Below are 25,725 nucleotides of genomic sequence, written 5' to 3' on the forward strand. Positions count from 1 at the left end.
GGTGGCCGGGGATGCCCTTATGTCCCCATCACTGCTGCTCTCTCTTGGGAGCAGCAACCAGGGCTGGTCCCAGGTCGGGGACAGTGAGGGGACCCCATCCAAAATCCCTCTTTCCCAGCTGGGCTTTCTGAGCTAGCTGCATGCCCCGGTGGCGCCGGTCCCCGCTGACCATCCAGTGGTGCTCCACAGGCTCCACTGGCTTCGTGAGCAACCTGCGCACCTTCCTGTGGGTGTGGGTGCAGCAGTTCACCAACCGGCAGGTGCAAGTGCAGCTCTTCGCCCACCTGCATGGGCTGTCCCTGCGCTGGCACCTGGGGCGTCGCACTGGCGAGGTCCTGCGCAGCGTGGACCGGGGCACCAGCAGCATCAACAGCCTGCTCAGGTCAGAGCGCGCCTGCGGTGGGCAGGGGGTGGCCGGGCAGCCCCACTGGGCCGGGCTGATGCACCCTCTCCCTTCCCGCCCCCCAGCTACATCGTCTTCAGCATCGTCCCCACCATTGCGGACATCGTCATCGGCATCGTTTACTTCACCTCGGTCTTCAGCGCCTGGTTTGGCCTCATCATCTTCGTGTGTATGAGCCTCTACCTGAGTGAGTGGGGGGTCGGAGTGCAGGGCTGCCGTGCCGGGCTGTGGGGCAGCGGGCGCCTGCTGACGCAGCCTCCTCCTGCCCGCAGCTCTGACCATCTTCATCACCGAGTGGAGGACCAAGTACCGTCGGGACATGAACACGCGCGACAATGAGGCCAAGTCCCGGGCCGTGGACTCGCTCCTCAATTTCGAGACGGTACCGTGGGGGGGGGGGGTCGCTGAGCACTGCCTGGTGCTGGGGGGGCTGATCCGGGCGCTGACCCCGGCTCTGTGTCCTGCAGGTGAAGTACTACAATGCAGAGAGCTACGAGGTGAACCGCTTTAACGATGCCATCATCAAGTACCAGGTATGGGGTACTCAGCACCTGTGGGGGAGTCGGGGGGGAAGGAGCTGAGCCTCACGGGCACCTGTGGGGAGGATGGAGCTCACCATGGGTCTGGTTTGGAGATGGCAGCATCCTGGAGGACCTTGCCTCTTCCAGGTCTCGGAGTGGAAGGTCAGTGCCTCGCTGGGCCTCCTCAACCAGACCCAGAACCTGGTCATCGGCCTGGGGCTGCTGGCGGGGTCCCTGCTCTGTGCCTACTTCGTCACTGAGAACAAGCTGCAGGTAAGGCTGGTGCCAGCCGCGGCAGCCCCTGCCCGGGGTGGGGCCCGGGGCTGGTGGTGATGGGCGCCTCTCCCCTGTCCCTTCCAGGTGGGCGACTTTGTCCTCTTCGGCACCTACATCATCCAGCTCTACACGCCGCTCAACTGGTTCGGGACTTACTACAGGTAACGCTGGGAGCTGTGGGGGTGCCTGGGGGCCCCCCTCCCCCTGGGTCGGGATGTGCTCCCCCGAACCCTTCCCTCTGGTCTTCGCCCCCTTCCAGGATGATCCAGAACTCCTTCGTGGACATGGAGAACATGTTTGAGCTCTTCCACGAGGAGCAGGAGGTGGGTGCCACCCTCCCGGACCCCACTCCCTGGCACAGCCCTGGGGTCCTGCCCTGGGGAGGGGCTGGCTCTGGGGCCTCGTCTCACCCTCTGGCAGGTGAAGGATGCGGTCAACGCCGGCGACCTGCGCTTGGAGGCCGGGCGGATCGAGTTTGAGAACGTGCACTTCAGCTACGTGGATGGGTACGGGGCGGCGGGCATGGGGTGGCAGGGTGGGACAAGTCGAGCTATGGGGCCTGGCACAGGGACGTGGGGCAGGGGGGGTGGCCCTGAGCCCCTCTCCATCTTCCTCTCCCAGGAAGGAAATCCTGCAGGACGTCTCCTTCTCTGTGATGCCCGGGCAGACCCTGGCCCTGGTGAGAGCGGGACCTTGGGTGTGGGTTCACTGCTGGAGGGTGGGATGGGGGAAGAGGGGCTGGGAAGTGTGGGGGTGAGAAGGACGGACCCCCAGCGGGGCTGGCCCTTCCCTGCCCAGCCCCTGGCTTCCAGCAGCGGGGAGTCTCTGGTGTCTCCAAGTCCTTTTACCTTCACGTGCAGGTGGGACCTTCAGGCTCAGGGAAGAGCACCGTCATCCGCCTGCTCTTCCGCTTCTACGACGTGTGGGGCGGCTGCATCCGCATCGACGGGCAGGACATCTCCCAGGTGAGGGTGGGGGGCCTCCGGGGACCGGCGAGGGGGGAACACCAGCTCCTCTGGGCCTCGCAGCACTGCTCGGTGCGGGCACTGGCATCTCCCCGGGGCAGGGGTGAGGCACACCGCTCCCACAGCCCCTTTGAGGGCTGATGTCTGTGCCAGGAGTGGGGTGAGTGGGGCGACTGTGGGACCCCTGGGCTGAAATGCTGGAGACTGGCCGGGGCTCCCCGGGAAGGGCCGGGGCACTGGCAGGGTCCCCCCCACCGCAGGGTGGAGATGCAGCTGAGCCTGTGGTCCAGGGGGACCCTGGAGCGGACGCTCCGCGAGGAGCGGGGTGTTGGGCTCACAGCTGAGGGGTAGGATTAGGTTTTGGGGGGGTCTTTGCGGGGGTGTGTGTCTGGCTGAGCCCTCTCCCCCTGCCTCCGCAGGTGAAGCAGGCGTCGCTGCGCGCTCACATCGGGGTGGTGCCCCAGGACACGGTGCTCTTCAACGACACCATCGCCAACAACATCCGCTACGGACGGATCCTGGCCACTGACCAGGAGGTGCAGGAGGCAGCCCAGGCTGCTGACATCCACGACCGCATCCTTTCCTTCCCCGATGGTGAGAGCCACGCGGTCCCCTCCTTGCCCTCCCCTGCCATCCCGGGGTCCCCCATGACCTTGTAGCTGCCCTCGCAGGTGTCCTTGGGTGACATGCCCCAGGGGGACACCTGTGTGACCCTGTGCCTTGCTTTGCCTCTCCCTGCCATCTCTCCAGGGCTAAATCAGCCCCTGGGCAGGGATGTGCTGAGGCTGCGTGGTCCCAGCAGGACCCCCCCATGCAGCAGACCCCTGGTCCCCATCCCCATCTCGGAGGGCACCAGCACAGCACGTTCCTGCCTTTGTGCCTGCAGGATACAACACCCAGGTGGGAGAGCGGGGGCTGAAGCTGAGCGGGGGGGAGAAGCAGCGCGTCGCCATCGCACGCACCATCCTGAAGGGTCCTCGCATCATCCTGCTGGATGAGGTAATGGCAGCGGCCCCCAGCCTTGCCCCGCTCTGCAGCAGCGCCTGCCCCAGCGGCTGCCTGCGCTGCCCGTGTCCCTTCCCCACGCCCTGCCTCTCCCGCAGGCCACATCCGCACTGGACACGGAGACTGAGAGGAACATCCAGGCCTCCCTGGCCAAGGTCTGCGCCCACCGCACCACCATCGTTGTTGCACATAGGTAGGGACGGGGGAAAGGGCTGATGCGGGAGGTGCTGAGCTCTCTGAGCTGGCCAGCCCCGCGCAGAGGGACTCGCAGACCTGTCCTCCTGCCCAGGAGGTGACAGCCCCTGTGATTGCGGCTCCTTGCGCTGAGCAAACCCTCCCCTCTGAGCCAGGTTAACACCCTGCCTTGCCCCGTAGGCTCTCCACCGTGGTGGGCGCAGACCAGATCCTGGTGCTCAAGGACGGGCGCATCGTGGAGCGAGGGAGGTGAGCACAGGGGGAGGGCTTGGAGCCGTCTGCCCACGGGGACCCCCTCCCTGGCTCTGGGGCCAGCTCGGGACCCCGCACCCCCACGCTGTCCCCACAGGCACGAGGAGCTGCTGCAGAAGGGCGGTGTGTACGCTGGCATGTGGCTGCAGCAGCAGGCCGGGGACGAGGGCGAGAGCAAGGAGCGCCGCACCGAGAAGCCCCCGGGCAGCAAGAAGGGGCTGTGAGCGCAGCCGGGAGCTCTGCCGTGACACTGACCCGGGGCCCAGGCCCCCGCGCTGCCAGGGAGCCCCTTGCCCGCTGCGGGCCGGGGCCCCGCGTGCCCCGGGAGCTGCAGGGGCCGGGTTGGACACTCCGCTATGTTTGTAACCGTTTGTTTTGCTGTTGTGTAGTTTCTTAAACCAGGTCCTTCCCAGCTCTGCGCCTGTGTGTTCTGGGCAGGGTACGCGCCTGCGGGTCCCCCCACCCTTCCCCGGGCAGGGGCCGTGCTCTGGGCAGGGGCAGGCAGGGGTGCTGCCCGCGCCCTTGCGTCGACCAGCAGCTCTGCCACGGGGTTGAGCTCCTTGGGCTCAGGCGGGCGAGGGGCAGAGCAGGCTGCGAGCACCTGCCCCTTCCCCACACAAAGGGCTGAGCATGGCAGGGGGCTGCGCTCCAACAGCACAGGAAGGAAGCAGCAGCGCAGCTGGTGCCCGCTTCACCCCCATGTGTTCCCCCTTGCACCTCCTTGTGCCCCCATCCGCAGAGATGCGCCGCTCTGGGCTGGATGCCAAGCGACTGCTCCCCCAAAGAACCTCTGCACCTTGTGCTATGCTTTTATTTTCTCCCAAGCAGCACTTTGACAAGTCTCGGCATCCCCTCAGCCCAGACGGAACCCACCTCCCACCCCAGGGAGGCACTACCAGCAGATAACCCCCTCGGCCGTACGCTGCTCGGAGTGGGAGAGCTCAGCCCTGGGCAGAACCAGGCAGAGCCCCACAGGCAGGGGCAGTTCCAGCAGGGAAGCTCGAGAGAGTGGGTGGGAAAGCAGCACCGCTCTGCACGGCTGCAGACCCCCCTGCAAGAGGTCAGCAGGACAAGTCGTCCCCCCCCAGGTGCCATCTCCTGCCTCCAAACACCAGCAAGGAAGGGCTGGCTCCAGGCTCGGGGCTGTGTTTGCAAGAAGGGTTCTGTGCTGCTGCTCCCCAGGAGGGGATCCCCCACAGCACGGCTGGAAGGAGGGAGGTGCTCCTGCCCCAGCAGCATTAAACCAGGGCCCTGGGGCAGTTTAGGGCAGCAGAGCAGCCAGCAGCAGGAAGGCAGCTGCAGTCCTCCTGCGTGTGCGACGCTAGCACAGTCAAGTCACTGCTGAGGTTACTTTTCAGTTAATGGCCCTTGTTAAATTAAACCAGAAAGGAAACACAGCTCCATTCAGTCTCAGAGGGGTTGTGGGCCCCAGCCGAGTTGGGTAAGGCCCAACGTGCTCTTGTGCATGCAAGTAGCAGGGGAGGCACTGAGGGCATGGGGAGCAGGGAAGGGGCTGCCTTCACACTGCCGGGAGGCCACGCGTTCAGCCGTTTGCTGAGGGGCTGGCACAGCCCTCCTGAAGCATGAAATCCAGCCCCCCACTACTGTAGCAGGCAGCCACATCCCGGCGGTAGGTCTGAGCATGCAGAGATGTCCCCATGCAGCACTTCCCCTCCAGGCCGGCTCTGCCCTCACCCCACAGGCCCAGCAGTGCTGGGACATGGCCACGGCAGCTGTGGCTAAGTGCACACCGTGGGCTGCTGCTTGCTTTGGTCAGTGTGTGCTCAGCCTCGTCCCACACCGTCTTCACCCCTCCAGGAGCATCAGCAATTTGCTGCACCGATTTTATACAGGTACTAGGGCTGAGGTGTCAGTGTGTGTTTGGTGGCTCGCTTACAGCCCCCAGGGAGATGAGCTGTCCCTGGTGAGGGGCTCTTGTCATCAGTGTCCAGGCCAGAACCCCACAGCATCCACGTGGGAGGCCAGAGCTGCTCCTCAGGTCACAAGCGGGATCCCACGTCCACTGGCACACCCTGCCTCGCCTGCCTACGACATGCTGCAGTTTGATGGTTTTGAACCGTGCGCCTGGAATGGGAAGAAGCACGCAGTGAGCAAGGGAAGACAGGCTTCTCCCTCTGTCCTACAAGGGGGCACATCCCGTGCTCAAGTCCCCAGGGCTGTGTGCTCAGCAGTGACACTGCCACTGCCCCAGGCTGGGCTGCCCTCCTGGTGAGAAAACTGACCCTAGACAGAGCCCAGAGGAAGCAGAACCCAGGGAAGACACCACCATTACACAGCCAGGCTGGGATCAACCCCACCACGGCACAGAGCCTACAGCCAGCCTCACTCACCTGCCGCTGCGACTGCTGGTACTCGGCTTCGCTCGCTGACAGCGCCTGGGCCAGTGCCAGATCCTCCTCCTCCTGCGTGCTGCTGGGGACAGCAGTGCGTTGTGTGCCTTGGACTCCCCCGGGCTCGCTGGCCCAGCACTCGGAGCCCTTCAGGGTGGCAGGATCTCCTGTCACTGCAACCCCCCAGGACAGCTAAGGGCAGGGAGCAACTGAGGATCACCCTGAATAAGCCTGGGGCTGGGAAGGGACCAGAGGATCCAGCTGGGGCTGGCAGCCAGCACCCTGGGCCGAGGAGAACCACGTTAATTCCAGTCTGTAAGACGGTGCCTTTAGCAGCACCAGGTAACATGCCCGAGGACGTGGGCTCCTGGCTGTCCCCTGTGAACACCCCTACTCCACCTGTCACGCTCTAGCCATGCTCATTAGCTGACAAGTGGTCAGACACTGGTTTGCCCTACTCTGTGCTGTCAGTCACTGTCCTCTCCCAGCACCAGCGAGCAAGCCCTCTGGGAACAGAGCTCTGTGATGGCTCTGGACTCTTCCTTCCCGCACCCCACCCCCCCCATCAGCCACACAGAGACGTCATCTGGAGCCACGTGCCGAGAGGAATGTCATCCTGGAGCCACATGACTGTGCCCCAGGCACCTCTCACATGTAGGCTTGGGGCATGACACCACGTGTCCCCGGACCGTACCTGGGTGGATGTGCCGAGCTGCGTGCTGACTCTGCCAGGGACATCTCCAGAGCTCGCTGCAGTGCCTCTTCCTCACTCTGAAACAAAACATCTCATCACCAGCTTGGCTGAGGTGGCAGGAGGCAGCCCTGAGGGACACGCAGCAGACACAGTCTTGGCTGGCCAAGGGTGGGTGCACCTCCCCTCTCCAAAGCCAGACACAGCCGAAGTTCAGGCTCAGGACAGACCTCGCTCTCCCTGTGCCCGAGTGCGGCCCTGCCTGCCAGTGCAGGGAGCGTGCTAAGAATACCAGTGGGAAGCAGCTTCCAGCCTCCTCCTCTGCCCTTGGCTTGCAGAACAGAAAGACAACACCTAGGGAAAACAGCCAGAGCACTTCGTCCCTTTGGGGAAAGCTGAGCACCAAGCACAGCCCAGAGCTGCCATTCGCAAGCACCAGAGCAAACTCTGATGCCCCACTGAGCGTCCGGGATCCCTGTTCGCCAGGGAAGGCACAGCTGGGGAGCACCACGGTCACCTACAGAGTGTGGGTTACAAAGCAGTTGCTGTAGTAGCTCCCCAGGGGACAGGAACCACCCAAACCCACCCCAAATGCCCAGGCCAGGCCACTCACGAGCCCATTCTGCAGCATGACAGCCGGAGGGGAGGTGCTGTGAGTCTGCGACGCAGCTGCTCTGCCTCCTCTGGAAACAGGAGAGAAGCTGGGTTATTGTCGAGGCAGGGAGCCCCGGTATGAGTATGCAGCCCTGCCGATGTACAAGAAGCAGGGACCTGTCGCTCCTGCGTTCCACAGGGAGCCAAGCTGAGCCTGGTCGTGCCCGCCTCAGAATTACGAGTCGGGCCGTCACCGTACCTGGCAGAAGCCGGAGAAGAGGGGCTGTCTGCTGGCCGGGCAGCTCCACTGCTTGATGAGGTGACTGTTTTGGAGGAGGATGCCTGGGCTCTCGCAACTGCAGCGTGCCTAGGACAGACAGGATGCAACTGCTTTACCATTGTGGGCCATCCCTGGGCCCTGAATACCCAGGGAGGTGAAGCTGGATAAGACACCTCCCTGGCATCCAGCTCCCTCTCTTCCTCCCAACAGCACCCACGTTGTGAGGAGTTTCAAGCACCATTTCTCTCCTCAAAACACCGTGCCAGGATAGGCAGAAATCATCAGCTACAGAATAAGGGGCTGGGCAGAGGAGCAAGAACAAAACAAAACAGCCTGCGGGCAGTACCGGTGGCTTTTGGTACAGGAAGGAGGGACTATGTATAAAGCTGTGCTGACTCTACAAACCTTAACACTGCTGGAGGACACCCTGGCACACAGGGCAGGGAGTGTGAGAACGCAGCAGTCCCAGACAATGGGCCAGGAGGAGCTCAGCTTCTTCCCTGTCACCCATCTGACAAGCACAGCCCTGTCCCTGCCAGCCCGTCTGTCCCCAGGCCCTCACCCTGCTTTGGAGAGGGGACGCCCTGCCCCGCTGCAGTCATGGTCCAGGGGGTGCCGGTGCTTGAGGCAGTAGTTCTTGTGGCACTGGTCACAGATCACCTTCATCATCTCCTTCTGCTTGCAGCCAGGCTTCAAACACTTGTTGGTGAATATCTGAAAGACGACATGGCCGTGGTGAAAAGGAACACACCCAGCAGGGCTGGGGCTGTCCCTTCCCTCCACACCAGGCACTGGGCACTGACCAGCTTTCTCTCCCAGTGCCACTTCTATGGGGCTCTGGAGTTTGTCTCCGAATACTAGTTTCCTTTAGAAAGTTTATTAGTAATTCACTAGTGCTTTGGTCTCCGTGGACAAGGGTCTCCACGGTCACAGAATGCACAGCAGGAGAGACTGCCTCGCCCAGGGACTCCTGCCTGCCCTGCCAGGGCAGTGGGGACAGCTCAGAGCCCTCCAGCTGCTGCTGGGCTGGATTCCTGCAGGGCCAGCTCCCTGCAGCAACTTCCTCTCCTGGCAAGAAGGGGCAGCTAATTGCTGATTGCATCTTCCTAATGCAGTTTCCCATCCTCATCCTGCCTTTCCTCATGTCCCATGCGGCTCCCAGCCCCACCCCATCGCTATCTCAGCCCCAGACTCACACCACAAAGCCCTGCAGATGCGTGCACCTCCAGCTCACCACCCCTTCCTGCCCTCGGCTGTGCAAACAGGGCAGAGCCGAGTTGTGTGTTGTTTTCATCCCACCCCCAGACGTCGGCAGGGACCCAGCGGAGCTCAGCAGCGAGATGGAGAGCGCTGGGTTCCTACCTTGCGCTTGCGCTGTGCGGGGTCGGACTTGCAGTCACGGTCAATGTGCTCACCCACCACAACATCGGGCATCTCCCCCCGCCTCACAGGGACCGGAGTGTTGCAGAGGGGACACACGGGGACCTGCACATCCTGTAGAGACAAGAAAAGGGGGCTGGGAGCACGTAGCTGGGCAACCTCAAGTGCTGTGCGGCCATCTCTCTCCCTTTCAGGATCTGCCTGCCATGGCTTCCACAGCGTCACCTGCGGTTTGAGATCCTGCTCACCACCCTCCAAAGAACTTGCTGTTTCTGACCCAGCAGCTGGGACAGGCACGGACACACGCTCTGGGAAGGGAAGGCAGCAGGGCTGGGAGATGCCCGAGCCATTTCACCCAGTGGCAAAGGGTGGGCTGGAAGTTTGCGGCACCGAGATACAGATCCCGGCTTTCAGGGACACCTCCAGACTCAGCGCGCATCCCAAGGGGGACTGCCCAAGTGACCAAAGAAGTCACAAATTATTCTGATCGCTGGCTGGGAACGCTCCGCAGCTCCATGCACGAGGCTGGATTAGACCCTCCACTCCGCGCTTACCTTCTTGTAGGCAGAGGTGCAGTTGTGCTGGGCGTAAGCGATGTGGTCGGTACAGAAGATCTGCTCGCAGGCGTCGCACTTCAGGGGGAGAAAGTCTGGGAGCGGGGAGACGCAGCAGGCAGCCAGCGTTGAGACGTCAGCGCTGGCCGCCGGCGGCCCGGGGGCCTCCCTGACTTCCCGAAGGCACAGCCCTGACCCGCAGGGAAGCCAAGGCCGCTGCCCTCTTCCCCCCGCTCCCAGCACGGAAACAAAAGAGCTGCAGGTCCATAGCTACGTCTTCAGAAATACCTAGGGCTCCTCCTCACAACGTGCCCTTCCCGGGTTCAGGAGGAGCACCCTGAAGTCATACCGAGCTCCCTGGGGGCTGCCGGCCTCAAGCCAGAGGCGAGCGATGCTGCCACACCCGCCACGGGGTTCACCCACCCGGGACAACCGCTGCCGTGTGCCCCGGGGGAAGGACGGGCCCCCGGAGAGGCCCCCGGGCACGCAGCCGCGTCCGGCCTCCCCAGCCTGCGGCCCTGCTGCCCCCGACCAAGAGCCGCCGCCTGCGCTGCCCCGCCGGTAAGAGCCGCATACCCGGGCGGAGCCAGCCGGCGGCAGCCCCGGGCCACCGGCACCGGCAGCCAGCTCCGCCCCGGCGGGGCGCCCGCGGCCGGAGGGAAGGACCAGGAGACCGCGGCCGCCCCGCGCCCCTCCGCCAAGGGCAGGCAGGCCCGGCGGCACGACCCGCCCTTCGCCCCCCGCCGCTCCGAGCGGGCGCCCGGCCCGCGCCCCGCCGCCTCCCCCCTCCGCGGAGGCCGTACCGGACGGTCCGCGCCGCCTAGGCCCGGGCCTGCGGCTGCCGGGCCCGGGCGGGAGCAGGGCCCCGCCGCCCACCACCCCCTGCCCCGCCCCACCGGTGCCCCGCCGCCCTCACCCAGGCGCTGGCAGGCGGGCCAGGAGCAGTGGGCGCCCAGGTCCGGGAACTCCATGGCGGACCCCCACCGGCACCGGCAGCGGCTCGCGCCGCGCCCGCTTCCGCCACGGCGTCACGCGGGGCGGGGCCATCCCCAGCCCCGCCCCCCCCGTCCCCCCGCCCGCCCGCGGCCCGGCCCGCTCCCCCTCTCCGGGAGCAGCCGCCGGCAGGGCGGCTAACGGGGGGGCTCCAGGGAGACCCGCCCCGGCGGGGGGAAGGCTTCGGGCAAGGGGGAGCCCAGGACGGGCAGCCGGGACCTTGGCGAGAGGCGGGACTGCCCAAAGGGGACACTGAAGCTCGGGGAGTTCCCCTCCACCCTTCTCCTCCCGTCCCGTCCCGTCCCGTCCCCTGCCCCAGCCCAGCCCTCCCCAGCCCCAGAAGAGGCACAAAACGCCGATCCTCCGCTGTGAAACAGAGCTCCTGGCTCTCTTCAAGCCACTTCAAAGTCTTCAGGTGCCATGCTACGACGCCCGACCCAGCACAGAAGGGGTGCCGGCAGGGTCAGTGGTGCGGACGGCGAGAGATGCCCGGGAGAGGCCACGGCAGGAAGAAACGGGAGTACTGAACAGGGCCAGGAGCGAATTTCATTGATTGCAAAAAACTCCACAGCCACCCAGTAGCAGAACTCAAATCAGACAGGGAAAAAACCCAGGTATCGCCCGACCCCCTGTTCCGGCAGCGACGTGAAAGATGGTAACGGTCCGCAGGAGGGGTCTCTTCGCTGCACAGTGCCCGTCCGCTTTTGTCCCCTTACTGCTACCCTCCCCTCCAAAGACCCCTTTACCCTTCCCTAGCCCCTGAGAGCCACGTTAGACTGTGCACCCAAACGAAACCAATGAAAGTTAAAATTATTTACACTTTTAGCCATTTAAAAACCCAATAAAATAAGATTGCATATGTCCTACTGGGGATGTGGGTATTAGCAGCAGCTACAGCTAGCTCGGTACTCTGCGTGCAAAACAAAAGACAAACAGAAGACAGACCAAAATACTGCACCATTACTAGGAAGCGTTTGCTGGGGTTGGTGTTTTGATTGTGGCATAAGGCTTCTAGGAGCTGGCTCCTCCCCAGCCGCAGGGCAGGGGCGTCTCCCGCTCAGCCAGCGAAGGCCGGGCTCTAGAAGGATGGAAAGGATTTGTTATTCCAGACACAGCACATTAACACTGACGCATTTCCATCCCAGTCAACACAAACATCTAAAAACCCACTGCACGTTCACCGTGTGAGTTCTTCCTTCTTTCCAGTGATGATGGAGGAAAAGGGGGTGCATGAAGAAGACCTAAGACATAGATGCTGCTGCCATCACTGCCTCCTCCTCATCTCCTTGCTTTGGCAGCTCAGCAAGTGTGGGAGAGGGGGGAGCCGGGGCGGCAGGAGACTCTTGCGCCTCCTGCTCCTCTCCAAGCCCCAGCTCTACATCCATTTGCTCCAGCTCCCCCTGATCCAGTAGCTCAAAGTCATCTGCTTCCTCCTCATCCTCCGGTGAAGCTGCTGTCTCTGTCTCCACCACTTCGGTCTCTGATAGCTGTGCTTGGAAGCTCAGTTTCTCTTCGGGCTCGGTGGGCAGGAACTCGGAGAGGGAGGGCCCCTCGCTGGCCTCCGAGGACCGCAGCAGGGCAGAGAGGGTGTTCTGCACCGCCGTGGTGATGGCAGTGGTGACGATCTCTTCGCTCAGTGTGTCAATGCAGATGCCCAGGCCTGGGGCAGGGACAGTCTTTGGCTCTGCGTTGCCTCCTGCCGCTTGCCCGCTCCCATTGAAGTGCGTATTTACAAAATGGAGAGGAGACGCTAGGCGAAGGATGGAGAGGTCAGAGTCCGCGGCCGCCTCCTCTGCCGAGTCCAGCTCACGGGCAGCGTGGGCAAGCTCAGGACCCAGAGGCACACCAAACGCATCTTCATCACTCTGTGGTCCCAGGTCTCTGGAATGATATTCTTCCACGGAGGGAAACTCTGCCAGGTCCTTGGAAAATGACTCCTCTGGCTCACTGTGCAGGCTCTGCTGATCCAGGTCTGAAAGGCACCAGCATTAAGGCGCAGGTCCCCTCACCTCAACCCAGGGCACTAACGCCTCCCACTCACCTCCCCCCCCAGCTGACACACCAGGGCTCACTTTTAGGCATCCTCCCAGCTCTGGGAGCATAGCAGGAAGGGGTCTGCAGTTATTCCCTTCTCCCAGTGGCATGACTCACGTGGACCGTCCCTTTTCTCATCCTGTTCTATGTGCTCTGTACTCAGAGAGGACTTCCTTCTCCTGCTCACGCTCTGTGCCTAGAGGCCTCCACTAAAACCCACAGGGTCAGGGAAATTGTGCTTAAAGCACATCACGTGCCTGTTCTTCCGAAGACACTCAAGTGACCACATATGAGCAGTCACCTTCACGTTCCTCACCACTAACCAGTCTTTCTCTGAGCTTCTAAGTCTGACAGGGTGGGGTGTCTGACCTGTCTCACGCAGCATCATATACGGGCGTGTGACTATACAATGCAATTATTTCTGCAGGACTTTGTGGATGGCCTTGCTCCCTTGCTGGAGTGACAAGAGAACATTGTCTTGTGGGGCAGTAATCAGAGGCAGATGTCCACTCAGGACCAGCTCATGATCAGCCATGAAGCCAGGGCATGCTGTGCTGCTATTACTGCCCCTCCTTTTAATGCTCTTCCCCCTGCAAATAGCTAGGTCCTCTCCCTGTATTTGGAGGGACATTTTTTCTGGGACAAAACACTCGGGATCAGGAAGGCAGTGAAGCGTCCCATCACATACCTTCAGAAACGTCCGTCAGCTGTGGGGTGGTAGCCCTTGAGACAGAAAAGCCCCCACTCTCCAGGATGGAAGCCTCCTCATCAGAGAGCTCAGAATCTGTGATTGACAGTGCCAGGGCAGTCTTTTTCACATCCACCTGCACGGGATGAAGGCAGAGGGACAAATTCCTCAGTGTCTGACTACCCGTGCTGCCGCACAAACCAGAGCTTCCAGGCAGAAGTTCTTTGCTGGAAAGACTCTGCACAGGGATGGTATGAAAGCAGGAGGGGGCTGGGCAAGGTCCTCATTGCACTGCCAGGAAGGACAGTCTCAGCTCACTGGCTTTCCTGCAATAATTCACTGCCTGAAGCCTTGCCTGCCCACAGTGAAGAACCCAAAAGAGCCAGCACAAGATGGGATCAGCCTGCAGGAGTCTCAGAAGGCTTTGATTCTTCTTCCTCTCCTGGGATCACCAAGGAGCAAAACACCCTTTCCCTTTTGCATTCATGCTGGGGCCAATCAAGCCTTCTACAAGTAGCAGTGGTTCAAGTATCTGCATTCCTTTGGAAGCTGAAGCTTCCCATCAGAGCCCAGCTACATGCCCAGAGCTCCTGTAAAGGAAGACACTTTGGTCCATTTCTGTGGTGCACATATGGAAAGGTCCCACCCAGTCTGACTGAGAGCCAGGAACTGTGTAAGAGACACCAGTGCTGCTCATCTCCCTTTTCCAGTGGTGAGGAGCCTCTGCACATTACACCAGGACCATTGACTTCTTTAGGAGACACTCGCACTCCCTAAGCATGAAGTGTAATCCTCAAAGCAATCCCGCAGGTCAGCAGGAGGCTGGAGCATGGCTCACCCTGTCCTGCTACTGCATCACCAGCCCTGCGGCCTTGAAATCTCAATACCCAGATTGGAGACAACGGCCTTCGTCAAACTAATAACCTTCTCCCCTTGGGATTCTGCAAAGAAGTGACTTGTTGCTCTGCTGCTCGTTATCAGTGCAGCTGTACTCAGACCACCCCTTGGCTCGCAAGCTGCTACAGACCAGAGAGGAGGGACTGGTTCCTGCACAGCTCTTTGTGCTCTTACCACTGGGGAGAAGCCCGACAGCTCTGCCTCACTCTCACTCTCCGTCTCTGCTGTTGGCTCATCACCTGCTGCAGGCTCACTCTTCCCTTGTCGCTCTATGAGAAAGAGAAGAAAGGCTTTACGTGAGACCAAAGGCATTTTATGGCTTTATACACCACTTTCCCACTACTTCTACTACCCTCTGAAACTGCACAGGTTTCCCAGAAGCCCAAGGTTCCCAGAGACAACTGTAATCTGTTGCCCTCATTTGCTGTTCCCAGAATCATCTGCCCATTTGCTCTCCCCATAACCTCAAGATTCAGCCCGTTTTCCCCTGCTCCGCTGCAGCCTTCACCACGCAGTGTTGGCAGACCTGCTCTCCCATTGTCCCTTTGCTAGGGCTCCACCCTGGGAGTACGGCACCAGAAAAAGTCAGAGCGAAGTTGGGTCCTTACTCTTCTTCTCATGCTTGTGGTGCAGCGTCTCTGCCTTCATACTGTAGTCCAGCTTCATCAGGACAGGCTCCAAACGCGTGTACATCCTCTGGATCAGCTCGTGGTAGACTACCAGAGGCCAGAGCAGAATGCTGAGCACTGCGAACACAGGATGCGGGGAGTGTGAGAGACAGACCAAGCACAACCCAACCCTTTACGGGGCGCCAGCGAGAAACTCTGCATCAAGGGAAGCGCGGTTGAACGGCATTTGCTTTCCCATCTGACTCTGCCTAAAATCCTCATCCATGGCTATTCTTACTCATTCCAAAGCTGCTTGATTAACCAGGTTTTCCTAACAGACCTCTGTTAGGATAAGGATGTTAAGATGAAGCGTAAGCCTTCCTCTTCAGCCACTGCATCCCAGCCCCAACATGCAATAGAGGCCCTGAAATGAGGTGATTAAAACTAAAAACCACCAAAACTTTTATAAGGGTAGCAGCATAGAGCTCATACTTAGATGCACCAGCAGCAGACCACCTGAACAGTCTTCAGAGTTAGCAGGGACTCACAATGCAGTGAAAAAGATCTTATTTGCTAAACATGCAGCTTCTTTAACAGCTCCCTCGATATGGATTTGCCCACTCTAGGAACTGAGACACTGCAGGTTTCTGCTTCTCTGGGACCTCACCAGCACAGCCCCAGCTGTGGGTAGAAGAGGAAAGCAATGTTTTAGCGACGGCTCCCTCTCCTGACTTTGCAGTTGTACTGCATGCACGCGCTTAAAGCTTTAAGAGACTTGCTGGAGCACACATTGCCTGTATTGATTAATAATCTAGCACCCATCCCCTCAAGAAAACCACAAATATGCTTCTACCAGCATATCAATAGCACAGTTAGGTCATGTTTCAGCTTAAGTCAGACAAGAGAGCTGCTTATACTCACAAATGATGTAGGAGATCATTATGCCTGGAACATAGTGTCCAACTACAGCCAGAATCAGGCAGCCTGAACAGACACTCATGCAGAACTGAAGGAAGAGAGAGGAACAAACAGAAGTGACAAGAGGCAGAGATATATCTATGCAACCAGTGCAGGAAACCCAGTTAGAGCAAAATGAGGGATGCTCCTAATAAAGTCAGTACACCAGCTTTGCACTGAGTACATTCAGATGCTGACAATCACAACTCAGACAGCTTGGTTGGGTTAAGACGTAAGCATTAGAGGTTCAAGCGCAGGAAGATCAAGGTAACCCAAGACCCCAATAAAATGAATCAAAACTTTATTGGACAGTTCTTTATGAAGTAAATTATATTCCCTGAGGCTAGGATGGGATATTGCAAATTGCCATTTTAGACTACATCTCTCCTGCAGAGCTCAGCACTTTAAGAGAAGTCTGTACTGTCCCGACAGACAGGAAGCTGTTAAAGAGTCACCAGATGCTGTGCCACTGCTATGCAATAAACCAGCCGGCAGAAGCATTAGCAGAACCCACGCTCCCACCAGACCAGGACCTTCCTCCTCTGGAATAAGTGGAAGTATAATGGTGCAGCCCTGATGGCTTGTCCTGCATTCTCCTGGGGAGGGGGAAGAGTGAGAACAGACACCCTGCAAGCCAGGGCATGGGTTCAAAGATTGACTAAATCCAGCAGTGAGGAGTTTCATTCATAATGGAAAGGGTCTACAAAAGCTAGGGCCCTCTAAAGGGCTTTGCTCCCAATGAACTCACGCTTCATGGGCATCTTGGTCCTGGTCTCCTACTCCCTGTAGTTGGGACAGTGTTTTAACAGAAGAGGAGTGATAGAAACCCACTCCTTTTGGCACACTGGACCCCAGCAAGCCTGATACAATCCTGGCTGGTCTGCCCTACTTTTTGTGATGCCAAGGCAACTCCTGTCTACAAACCCTTTCCAAACAACACACACCACAGCCATCAGAACATGGTTTACGACAAGTTTCCATGCACTCAGAAACACCGCTGCATTTGGACTCAGCTAGCTACAATCTTGGCTAGCAAAATAGGTAGGACCAGTTTAAAGGGTTGAATGGAGCCTGTGAAAGGGGAGGAGACTGTAGGCTCCCCTTTTTTCTCCCCACTCCCAATCTAAGAGCTTCCTTTGCATGCTAAGAAATAAAACTAAGTATAGCTAGCCATTCACAGAAGGGGTTAAGTTCAGCTCCAGTTTACAAATACTGGAAGCAAATTACTCATTATTTAAGCCTCCCATGGCACAAAGTCTGAAAGGAACAAACAGCAAATGTTAAACAGGGATAGCAAATGTAAAAATACTGATTTGACATTCTTCCATCTCCTAGGCCACTAGTAGTGGAAAGAAAAGCCCCTGCACAGAAGAGTAGGTATCTCCAGCTTACCTTGGCAGGATTTTGCCTCTTGTACTGTAGCAGTTCCTGCAGGTACAGCCTGAAGGTGACCCAGCTCTCTGCCAGGCAGTGGCACAGCTCAGGGACACTGAGCAGGTGAGGTTGTGCCCCTGAAGTCACCCCCTCACTAGAGACAGACAAGAGCAAGAAGACAATCTTTGAACATGGTCTGTTTTGTTGGGGGGGGAGGGTGGGGGAACAGCTGCACTGGGAAGTGGAGATCCCTACCAACGGCTTGACAATACTGACTGCATCTTCAACTGAACTATGGAAGACGCTTGATTTGGAGATACTTTTTTCCTTTAATCAGGAAGAGAGCCAAGAGACACCTGAGCCAAGCAGTAGCAGCAGACACCATGCCACAGCATCCCCATGCCACAGGCCCAAGATGCAAAGCGGTTTACTCAAAGCCATGCAGACAGAAGCGCTGGAGGTGCAACTAGTCACGTGGCCTCCTCTGGCACCAAGTCCAAGGTAGCCAGAGTGTGCTGCTCAGACCTAAAACCATGGCCAAGCATGGGATGCAAGCTACGCCACCACAGACAGCACCATATGGCCTGCAAAAGTCAGTCTTGGGGATTTCCTTCTCTCTGGAGGATTCTTAAAATAGTCCAGGATAGAACCAGGGAAGAAACTCAAGAGTTCCTAACATCAGAAGCACTTGACCTTTATTGCTGCTGAAAGAACATTAGCTTTCCCCAGAGTCTCAAACTGTGGCTCCTGAGCTGATAAGCAGCTCCCAGTGCAGGAGAAACTGCTACCATTGTTTCACAGCAGGAGCCATGCAGTCTATCAACAACAGCAAAAAGGGCAGGTGAGGTCACCACACTAAATTAAGGCTTGTCCACTCTCCCCTCTCACCAAGGAACACATCAGTGAGCTTACCTCTCCCCTCCCGGCTCCTCCGATGGCTGTGCTGTAGAGAGAACACAGCAGATTAGTCAGCCAAGTGAAAAATACAACCTGACATTTTTACCACTTGAACAAAGCAGAGCTGGAGATGTATCATCCTTAGCTAGGGGTGCACCCTGGGGACCTTCTTCGTGCTCTCATGCAAGCAGGAATCACTGGCTTGGAGTCTGAGCTGTGCAGGCTTCAGTGAAGCATGCCTGGAGACTTGGAGCAGCCAGAGCACCGGTCTCAGGGTGCCCCAGCACACCTTGCGACTTGTGTTGACAAACACGCGGCATGACACTCATATCCAAGGTGCACCCTGCCACTAGCACGTGTGGTCTCCGCTGCAGGGACTGTACAGCTCGCCCTGGCATCCCACACATCTGGGCAGTGCTATCCCCGGGGTAGCTGCCTAGCCCTTATCATTCACAGAGGACTGCCAGCATGGTCCCTGAGCTGGGCAAAGCTTCAGCTCCCACCTCGGAGCTCAGCATGGCACTAGCAGGTCTGAGCTGCACTTCCCACTGACCCGCCCAGACCACAGTCCCTGCCAGGATGCTTGTGTACAAATGCCAGAGATCTCCCTGCTGTCTCTATCCTTTCCCACGGAATTAAGTAACAAACAGCAGTCTTGTGTATAATTATCTAATTTTAGGGCTCTTTTATGTCCCCTGACAGCCCTTTGTGCCAGGCACAGATATAACTACATACCTAAGGTCTGGCAGTCTGGATAAGTGCGAGGGAAAGCTTCTCCCATTCCTCTCTGCACCCAACCCAGTGATGATCCAAGAGGGACCTACTCCATGCAGTACTGAAGGGAGGAGCAGTGTTTCAATGGCAGAGCTCACATATGATTGTGCTCTGCCTTTAGATAGAGGAAAAAAAAACCCAAATATTTCTATGACAACTGGAACTCATGAGCCTGGATGCTCATGGATTTGGGTGTCCTGGCTGGCTGACTAGTGTCTGGGGGTGTACAGGGCTTAACCAAAGCTCTTGCAGCAACACAGTCTTTGTAAGTCTCCTGTGTTTAAGACGCTCTGATCATGCTGTAAAGGCCCCTTGAGGTCTACCCTCCTCTACCTGTCAGCCTAATGTCCTGAAGCTGGTAGGGACGGATACATCTTTGATGCTGTCTGGCCAACAGCAAACTTGGTTCAGGCCGTCCAAGAGGTTCTAAAAAATCAGTGGGACCCTATCCCCCACACTGCACGTCACCACGTAAACAGGACTAAAACAAAGGTAGGGAGTTTATGTTCAAAGTCCAGGCTACCTGTTGGAAACAGGCTTAAAAATGCAATATGAGCAAAAAGGGGTTTGAATTCTCCCTGGAGTCATCAGCCAGACGCAAAGCCCAAGAGTGGCAACGACTGCCCCAGGGAAACACACAGAAGAGGTGAACATCTGTCACTGCCAACACCCTGTGAGACTTCAGCCTCCAGTTCAAGCCGCAGAAGAGAGCAACTGCTTGTAGCAGCCTTGCCACCATTCTCCCAAGACACAGGACGTTGGGCCAAGTTATGTCAGACTCCTCCTACCTTTGCAGGCACTGCACCAGACGGCTCGCACAGTGCAGTGGAGCGGGAGGCCATCCGCCCAGGGGAGGAGGCGATTCTTTGAGAGCGTGACCCAGATTTCCAGTAATCAGGCCTGACAAGAGGAGTCAACTGCTCTCAGACTGGGCTGCCCATCCGCTCCTCTGCCCATGACTGTTCGGCACAGCAGCTGGGGCACCTAGCAAGCACTGCTCACAAAGGGAGCACGGGTGCGAAGTGAATATTATGGATGCAGCTCCACCCCCATGGGGCGGTTGCTTCTCTCGCACAACCGCCATTGCTGTATTTTGTTATTGTGCTCAGGAGTCTAAAGCTGCTTAACTGCAGCATGCAGAAATCCAGCTATATCTCAAAACCGCATCTACTACCTGCACTAAATCACCGAATAAATTACATTTGGCACTGGCCCATCTGTGATGGCTGGCTATAATGGTTGTACCAGCTACTGGACAGAGGTGCTGGGATGCTCGCCATACTCTGCTGGACAGATGTGCCAGCAACACAGCAAGCGGGATGGCACAGGAACCCCACTCCTCTCCAACTGGCTGCAGTAATCCAAGCCATCCAAAATACACCAGCAGAGGGAGTGAAACAATTCTCCTCAGTTGCTTCTGAAGGTTTCAGAGACACTTTGGGGAGCTGCAGAACATTTCAGCAGGCTGCAGCATGTTCACGTGATTTCAACTATCTGGCAAAACACAAGCTGGCTTTAAAATCAACAGTATCTTGCTTCCTGTAGTAATCTGTCTGCGGTCCATCCCAAAGCACTGGAGTCTTACACCAGTTGGAAGAACAGCCCAACCACAAAAAACCTAGAATATTTCTGACAAGACATGTTCACTTAGGTAAGGCTTAACTCCAACCTGTGCTGCAATACTGTCCAGCACTGGTACAACTAAGCCAGCAAGCAGGACACCCAGAGCTGGCCTCAGATCATCAATAATCGTCTGAAATCTTGCTGTCGGCATTTCACACCGGACTGTGGATTAATACAAACCACTTGACATACACCAGACTCTTCTGGGAGACCAGTCAGCTGCAGAAGAGTTTAGGTTATATGTTGGTACTGACAAATTATCGCTGATGGATTCCTTGGCTCTTACAGGTTTTCAACACTTCCCCAAGAGGCATTCTTCATCTGTGTGTAAACTTTAGCTAGAAAGCAGGGGCCCTTTTTAAGGAGTACCAGCATTCAGTTACAATGCAGGCTTTGCTAAAGCTCTTCCACACTAGACTCTCCTACACTGACCAAAACACAGCTGCCAAACAACAGTATAGAAAACATCCCTACTTGATACCTGTTTCAGGAGAAAGTAGAGGTGCTTCCTAAGTCCTTAAACAATATTTAAGTGGAACCCCACGTAGAGGTGGTTACATATGGAGAAAATACCCTGCGTGGGAGTTGAAAATATGCAGTCCCTTCTGACAGGACCTAAAAAGGTTGTGCATCTTGCTGCTGTTAGTGCGTCCCTGATCACAGTGTGTGAGTAACTGCAAAATACATGCTGAGGTTTTAGCATTCCTTCAGAAGTGATGTTATAAGCAGTCACCCGAGACATACAGAACTGCCACAAGCTGAGGTTTGTGTATATACGTGCTGACTCTTGAAGGTGTGGTACTGACCTACTTCCAAAATCTCCAGGAAAGGCTTACAGGAAGCACTGAGGAGGAAAGCCACAAAGCTGCAGCTCTGCTTCAGCGGGAAGCGAGAGCCATACAAGAACCCCTAAGTATTCAGCAGTGCCAGTTCAACAGGAGGCCCCTCAGGAACGCTTCTTCCTTGTGGAGGCTGAGGAAACACGGTCCAGTGGACCATGTCGAAATCAGGGCTGTGACCTAACCAGGCACATCAGAAAGGTGTCCCTGTTCTTTGCTGTCAGAAGCAGAAAAGCAGCAAGGAGTGAAATATGGGGAAGAACATCACTGAGGAGCGGCTCAGTAGGATGTGCACTGACTTCTTGCAGAGCTGATGACACAGGATTAGCCTAACCCCTGGTGTCTTGTTTTGTTTGGTTTTTTTGTTTTTTTTTTATTCCTCACTGCTCTCCATCATATAAATTGATTTCAGTATGGATTTCCTATTTCTTCTGTGATAACACAAGTTTTACAGGCCTGGCACTTGCTGGAGCGATTCTACCCCCACCTAAGTCAATGACACCATTCTGTATCGGACACCAGGCGTTTGCATTTCTGGACACGTTTCAAGTGAGATGTTTTGGGTTGGCTTTAAACTATTCCTGTAAAAAACCAATGCAAATAAGCAGGAAATTAAATTGGCCAGTCCAGTTTGGCTGCCTAGTTACCTGAACCACACAAAGCAAACAGTTTCAAGACTACAGCTGAAACATATCTAATCTTATCAGGACTTCTGTGAAAGCACCCTTTAAGTCAGTACCCTTTTAGGTCAAATAAAGGGCACCTTACAAACACACATATAGAGGAGCTTTCTTTCAGAAACCCTCCCTAGAGTAGGGGGGCTGGGATGGAGGGCCCTGAGCTGCCTTTGAACAGCAGCAGTAGATGCAGTAGGCAGGTCTAGGCCCAGTCATTTAATAAACTCCAGTGAAGGAGGCACTCAAAGCAGACAGCAGCCAATCCATGCCTATCATCGTTATGAGGCTATTCCTCTTGTTGCTTTTGTGTCTAATGTTGGCAATGACCCTTCAATAAATGGGAAAGATAAGCCAAGTGATCTGACCCACTGATTAGCTGGAGACCAGATGCTGTTCAGTACAGGTACAATACACTAACTGTCCCTGCTGTCAGACCTCATCATCCACTCTGCTACCTGCCACAAGGAGAAGTGCCTCTCATCTGCTGTGCCTCTTTCAGGGCGTAAGCCCATGCTGCACTTAACTAAAACCAACACACTTCAATCCCCCCATTTCCTTCCCCCAGCTCAGCTGGCCATATATGCTCAGACCTGGAACGATCTTTTCGCCATGGCATTTGCAGGAGAGAAAGGACACAGCAGAAACACTGCATCATCCCTGTCACCAGCTTCCCTGACAAGCTAGCTGGGGCGCCTTAGTCACTCTCAAAATGAGCTACTCCCAGAACTTCTCAGCACTGGGAGCAATTCTCCCCATGCCCAGAGTATTAGGATGTATCCTAATACTCTGACACAAATAGGCAAGAAGCAGCACCAGTACCAAAGCCTGCAGTTGCAGTAGGAACAGGGCTTACAGGACCTATGAGACAGGAAGGAAAGGACCGGCTGTGGCCATAGCCCAGCAGCTGGTAACTCTAGAACTGTGTCACTAGCTACAGTGCTACTCATCACATACCTGAGAAATCAAACAGGAACCTGGGCTTCCACCTCTCCAGCAAGAGGATGCCAAGAAGGGACATGCTGAGGAGAAAGAGGGGTCTCAGGGAGGTGGAGGAAAACAACCTAGAAATCAAATGAGAAATTGTTAGGCAGGAAAAAGGCAGCAAGTTACTGCTCTTGATGAGCAAACAGATACGGCTCAGTGTACGGCAGAGCAGAAACATCCAACTGCTACTGGCCACTGCAGCAAGCATTGCACTCCGCAGACACCCACCCCCGCCACAGCACGTTCTCAAATGGCGCCTTTGCCCACCACCAGACAGCTGACTACCTGCCATCTCCCAGCACTCTCCTCCCCTGCTCCTGAGCTCCTCCTTCAGTTGTAAAACAAGGCTAATGCTCCCTCGTACAGTACAAGTCCTTCCGAATCCTCAAGGTGGAGGGTCTAGATAATGTAAATACAGATTGCTGTAGCAGAAGACTGGTTGAGAATCAGCCTGTTTGAGGAAAACCTGCATCCTATTTGTCATCACAAGGTCCAGCATTACCCGCAGGTAGCACCAAAACACATTCTGCACCTGCTTCTAGATACCTGTTCTTCTATCACAAACCTCTCCCTGCTTAATCAGAGCCTAGCACTTAAATGGTTTAGTTGCTCACTTGACTCTATCATAAAACCTTTCATGTCCCTCAACAACACATTGGCTTGAGCCAAACACCAGCTCACACAATACTACTCACACATAGACACGCAATCCCACCATCAAAGAGTTTATCTCCCCACTCCACACAGATTCAACAGCAAAGGTCCCAGTGTGGCAACTGTGCCAGCCGTGGCTGTGTACATTCCTCCTTTTGTCCAAACAAGAGCATCAGCACTTCCCGCCAGCTCAGAGGAGCTCTCTTTTTAAGCCTCTCCAGAAGCAACTGCTGGGAAAATGCATTCACCCTCTCTCCTTTAATGAAAACTCCTTTCCAGAAAGGAAGAGCCACTCCGCTATTTTACCTTGCTCCTCTTCAGCAAGTATTTGCCAATAACTAATCTCAAATGCACCAAACTGATCAGAATCGGAGAGCATCTCACTGTGCAGCGCAAGGAAGGGCTGTGCTCCCTGCCAAGCCACAGTTAGGGACAGAGGACTTAGAAGAGAGATCTGTCTCACTGGGCAGCACAGAATGAAAGCCGCACACTTTCCAAGGGCTTACAGGACCTGTAATGACCTAAACAACAACGTTTTTATCCATTCTCATGGGAGAACAATTCCGTAGCTTAACACGTCAGCTCTGGAAGAATTTCCTCCTATTCCACATCATTTATGGATTGCAGTTGAAGGATGCTGGCTGATTCCTCCATGGGACTGTAAATAATTCCTCCCCCTCCGTGATATTTAAATCTCTCTCTACTGTCCCATATTCTGGGCACTCTTTGTTCCTCTCGACCTTTTTACACACAGTCCCTTAGCCATCATTGTCTACCACCCCTGCCATCTCATGGCACGCCTCTCCCCCTCCCACTAACTTCAAAGCTCTGCATTCAGACCTTTCCAGCTGGTAGAGGAGTCCAAAACCATTTAAGCACCCAGCTACCATGTACGCCTCTGGTAATCATATGGATGAGGGAGCAGAATGTAAGTGGCCTCCTCAGAGGCTGTTTGGTCACATACTTTCCCCTTCTCTGACTTCAGTCTGTCCCTTCCTATATCATCTGCAACCAATGTTTAACTCTTTCCCTGGCCAGTTTTGACCTTTTCTGCTGGGAAAGCTGCTGGCTGAGAGTGTTTTTTGCCAGTAAAACTGACTCACTGTTTATACAAACAAACAGGATGTTTTTCATTCCCATCCACAGCTGGGCTCTGCCACTCACACTCCCGGCTCCTCGTGCTGCTGCCTTGCCCGAGAGGCAGGGGAGAAGGGAAGGCAGGGCAGGGGGAATACGCTCACGCCCAAACCGAGTGGCCTCGGCCTTCACGCGAAAAATCAGCACCCTTCAGAAAAAGATTAACGAGCAGAACGGCTTAAATAAAATGCCATAAGGCAGCCTGCTGCTGCGGGAGGCCATGGGGCTTACTGACTGCGATTATGGGGTGAAGTGAACCGATAAAGCACGGATGCAAAAATTAACCAGAAACGTGCCTGGGCAAGCCTCCAGTTGGGCCCAGCTGCATTTTATTATCACGGGGCAAATTCTGCCCAAGCTCTTGGCACTTTCTCCCCTCAGGGAGGGGCCCGTTTACACTTGTCGGAGGAAAACAGCACGGTTACTCCTGGCTAAGCACATGCCACGGCGTTACGGGGTGCCGCTGCCATCAGCTTTGCTGCAGAAATAGAGGCCGTAGGCAGCCCAGAGGGGATGGCCATCGACCCCGAAGGTTCACAGGCGGCCGCACGCCACCGCCACGGGCAGGACGAGCGGCACCCCGACAGCCGCCCGGCTGCTGCCAGAGCCGCCCGCACAGCCCGCGCGGCCTCGGCGGGGCAGGCCCCGCTGCCGGCCCGGACCCCCCGCGGCCTACCCCCGCCCCAGCTCACCAGAGGGCCCCGCCGAGCGCGGCGGCGGTGACCAGGCTGTGCAGCGGCCTCTCCCACACCAGCAGCCGCTGCGCCGCCGCCAGCGCCGCCTCCCAGCCCCGCAGCCGCTGCCGCAGCGCCGCCGCCAGCCGCGCCGCCGCCGCCGCTGCCGCCTCCTCCTCCTCCTCCTCGGCCGCCGCCGCCGCCGCTGCCTCCTCGGCCCGGCCGCTCGCCATGGCTACGGGAGGGGAGGGAGGAGGGGAGGGAGGGGCCGCTGTCACCGCCGGGGGCGGAGGGGGGGGCGGGGGGGGGGGGAGCGCTGCACCGGCCCGGGCGGGCGGCACCGCCTGACGGGGACCGGCGGCCGCTGGCGCCGCGCGCATGCGCAGCCCGCCCCGCGGCGGGGAGGGGCCGGCGGCGCATGCGCCCTGAGGGGGCGGGAGCGGCGGGC

General features: G+C 57.2%; 3 protein-coding genes across 7 annotated transcripts in view; 1 reads left to right on the plus strand and 2 right to left on the minus strand.

Annotated features, from left to right (window-relative positions):
* ABCB6 (ATP binding cassette subfamily B member 6 (LAN blood group)) overlaps positions 1–25,725 on the plus strand; it is a 139,735-nt gene that overhangs the window by 2,853 nt on the left and 111,157 nt on the right. Inside the window, exons 6-20 of one of the 2 annotated variants that reach the window (XM_075512270.1) lie at positions 190–382; positions 469–590; positions 676–785; positions 871–936; positions 1,072–1,197; positions 1,285–1,361; positions 1,460–1,523; positions 1,621–1,706; positions 1,822–1,879; positions 2,061–2,165; positions 2,585–2,759; positions 3,052–3,164; positions 3,269–3,363; positions 3,546–3,614; positions 3,715–4,035. In XM_075512270.1, the coding sequence (XP_075368385.1) occupies positions 190–382; positions 469–590; positions 676–785; positions 871–936; positions 1,072–1,197; positions 1,285–1,361; positions 1,460–1,523; positions 1,621–1,706; positions 1,822–1,879; positions 2,061–2,165; positions 2,585–2,759; positions 3,052–3,164; positions 3,269–3,363; positions 3,546–3,614; positions 3,715–3,841 (1,586 nt within the window). In that variant the 3' untranslated portion in view covers positions 3,842–4,035. Of the gene's footprint in view, positions 1–189; positions 383–468; positions 591–675; positions 786–870; positions 937–1,071; positions 1,198–1,284; positions 1,362–1,459; positions 1,524–1,620; positions 1,707–1,821; positions 1,880–2,060; positions 2,166–2,584; positions 2,760–3,051; positions 3,165–3,268; positions 3,364–3,545; positions 3,642–3,714; positions 4,036–25,725 lie in introns of those variants that run through there. The other variant, XM_075512271.1, reaches the window with a different exon arrangement.
* On the minus strand, positions 5,174–10,536 carry ZFAND2B (zinc finger AN1-type containing 2B). 3 transcript variants are annotated; one of them, XM_075512276.1, is made up of 9 exons: positions 10,384–10,536; positions 9,468–9,562; positions 8,896–9,027; positions 8,096–8,247; positions 7,513–7,620; positions 7,273–7,342; positions 6,663–6,739; positions 5,969–6,047; positions 5,174–5,702 (listed from the first exon to the last, which is right to left on the minus strand). In XM_075512276.1, exons 1-9 carry the CDS (start codon positions 10,436–10,438, stop codon positions 5,664–5,666), a joined length of 807 nt encoding a protein of 268 aa, XP_075368391.1. In that variant the 5' UTR covers positions 10,439–10,536; the 3' UTR covers positions 5,174–5,663. The 3 variants fall into 3 exon arrangements, 2 of the variants coding, with proteins under 2 accessions (XP_075368391.1, XP_075368390.1); XM_075512275.1 differs by having other exon boundaries at positions 5,969–6,050; XR_012777204.1 differs by lacking the exons at positions 5,174–5,702; positions 5,969–6,047 and adding an exon at positions 6,890–7,013.
* RETREG2 (reticulophagy regulator family member 2) lies at positions 10,982–25,664 on the minus strand. 2 transcript variants are annotated; one of them, XR_012777203.1, is made up of 10 exons: positions 25,296–25,664; positions 22,783–22,889; positions 17,931–17,961; positions 17,037–17,172; positions 15,609–15,693; positions 14,688–14,825; positions 14,254–14,348; positions 13,183–13,318; positions 11,642–12,432; positions 10,982–11,538 (listed from the first exon to the last, which is right to left on the minus strand). XR_012777203.1 is itself a non-coding variant. In XM_075512272.1 (9 exons), exons 1-9 carry the CDS (start codon positions 25,655–25,657, stop codon positions 11,702–11,704), a joined length of 1,821 nt encoding a protein of 606 aa, XP_075368387.1. In that variant the 5' UTR covers positions 25,658–25,664; the 3' UTR covers positions 10,982–11,701. The 2 variants fall into 2 exon arrangements, 1 of the variants encoding a protein (XP_075368387.1); XM_075512272.1 differs by having other exon boundaries at positions 10,982–12,432.

The sequence above is a fragment of the Mycteria americana genome, chromosome 9 (assembly GCF_035582795.1).
Source record: "Mycteria americana isolate JAX WOST 10 ecotype Jacksonville Zoo and Gardens chromosome 9, USCA_MyAme_1.0, whole genome shotgun sequence".
In the NCBI taxonomy this organism is placed as follows: domain Eukaryota; kingdom Metazoa; phylum Chordata; class Aves; order Ciconiiformes; family Ciconiidae; genus Mycteria; species Mycteria americana.

Excerpts from the sequence above, each read along its gene's own strand:
- ZFAND2B (XM_075512275.1), bottom strand. The coding sequence starts at position 10,438 with ATGGAGTTCCCGGACCTGGGCGCCCACTGCTCCTGGCCCGCCTGCCAG. Across the intron at positions 9,028-9,467 it reads GCACCTCTGCCTACAAGAAG|GATGTGCAGGTCCCCGTGTG; the intron begins GTAAGCGCGGAG and ends TTGTCTCTACAG. Across the intron at positions 7,621-8,095 it reads CGTCCCCTCTCCAAAGCAGG|GCACGCTGCAGTTGCGAGAG; the intron begins GTGAGGGCCTGG and ends TGTCTGTCCTAG.
- RETREG2 (XM_075512272.1), bottom strand. The coding sequence starts at position 25,657 with ATGCGCGCGGCGCCAGCGGCCGCCGGTCCCCGTCAGGCGGTGCCGCCC. Across the intron at positions 22,890-25,295 it reads GCGCTCGGCGGGGCCCTCTG|GTTGTTTTCCTCCACCTCCC; the intron begins GTGAGCTGGGGC and ends TTTGATTTCTAG. Across the intron at positions 14,349-14,687 it reads CCACAAGCATGAGAAGAAGA|AGCGACAAGGGAAGAGTGAG; the intron begins GTAAGGACCCAA and ends TCTTTCTCATAG.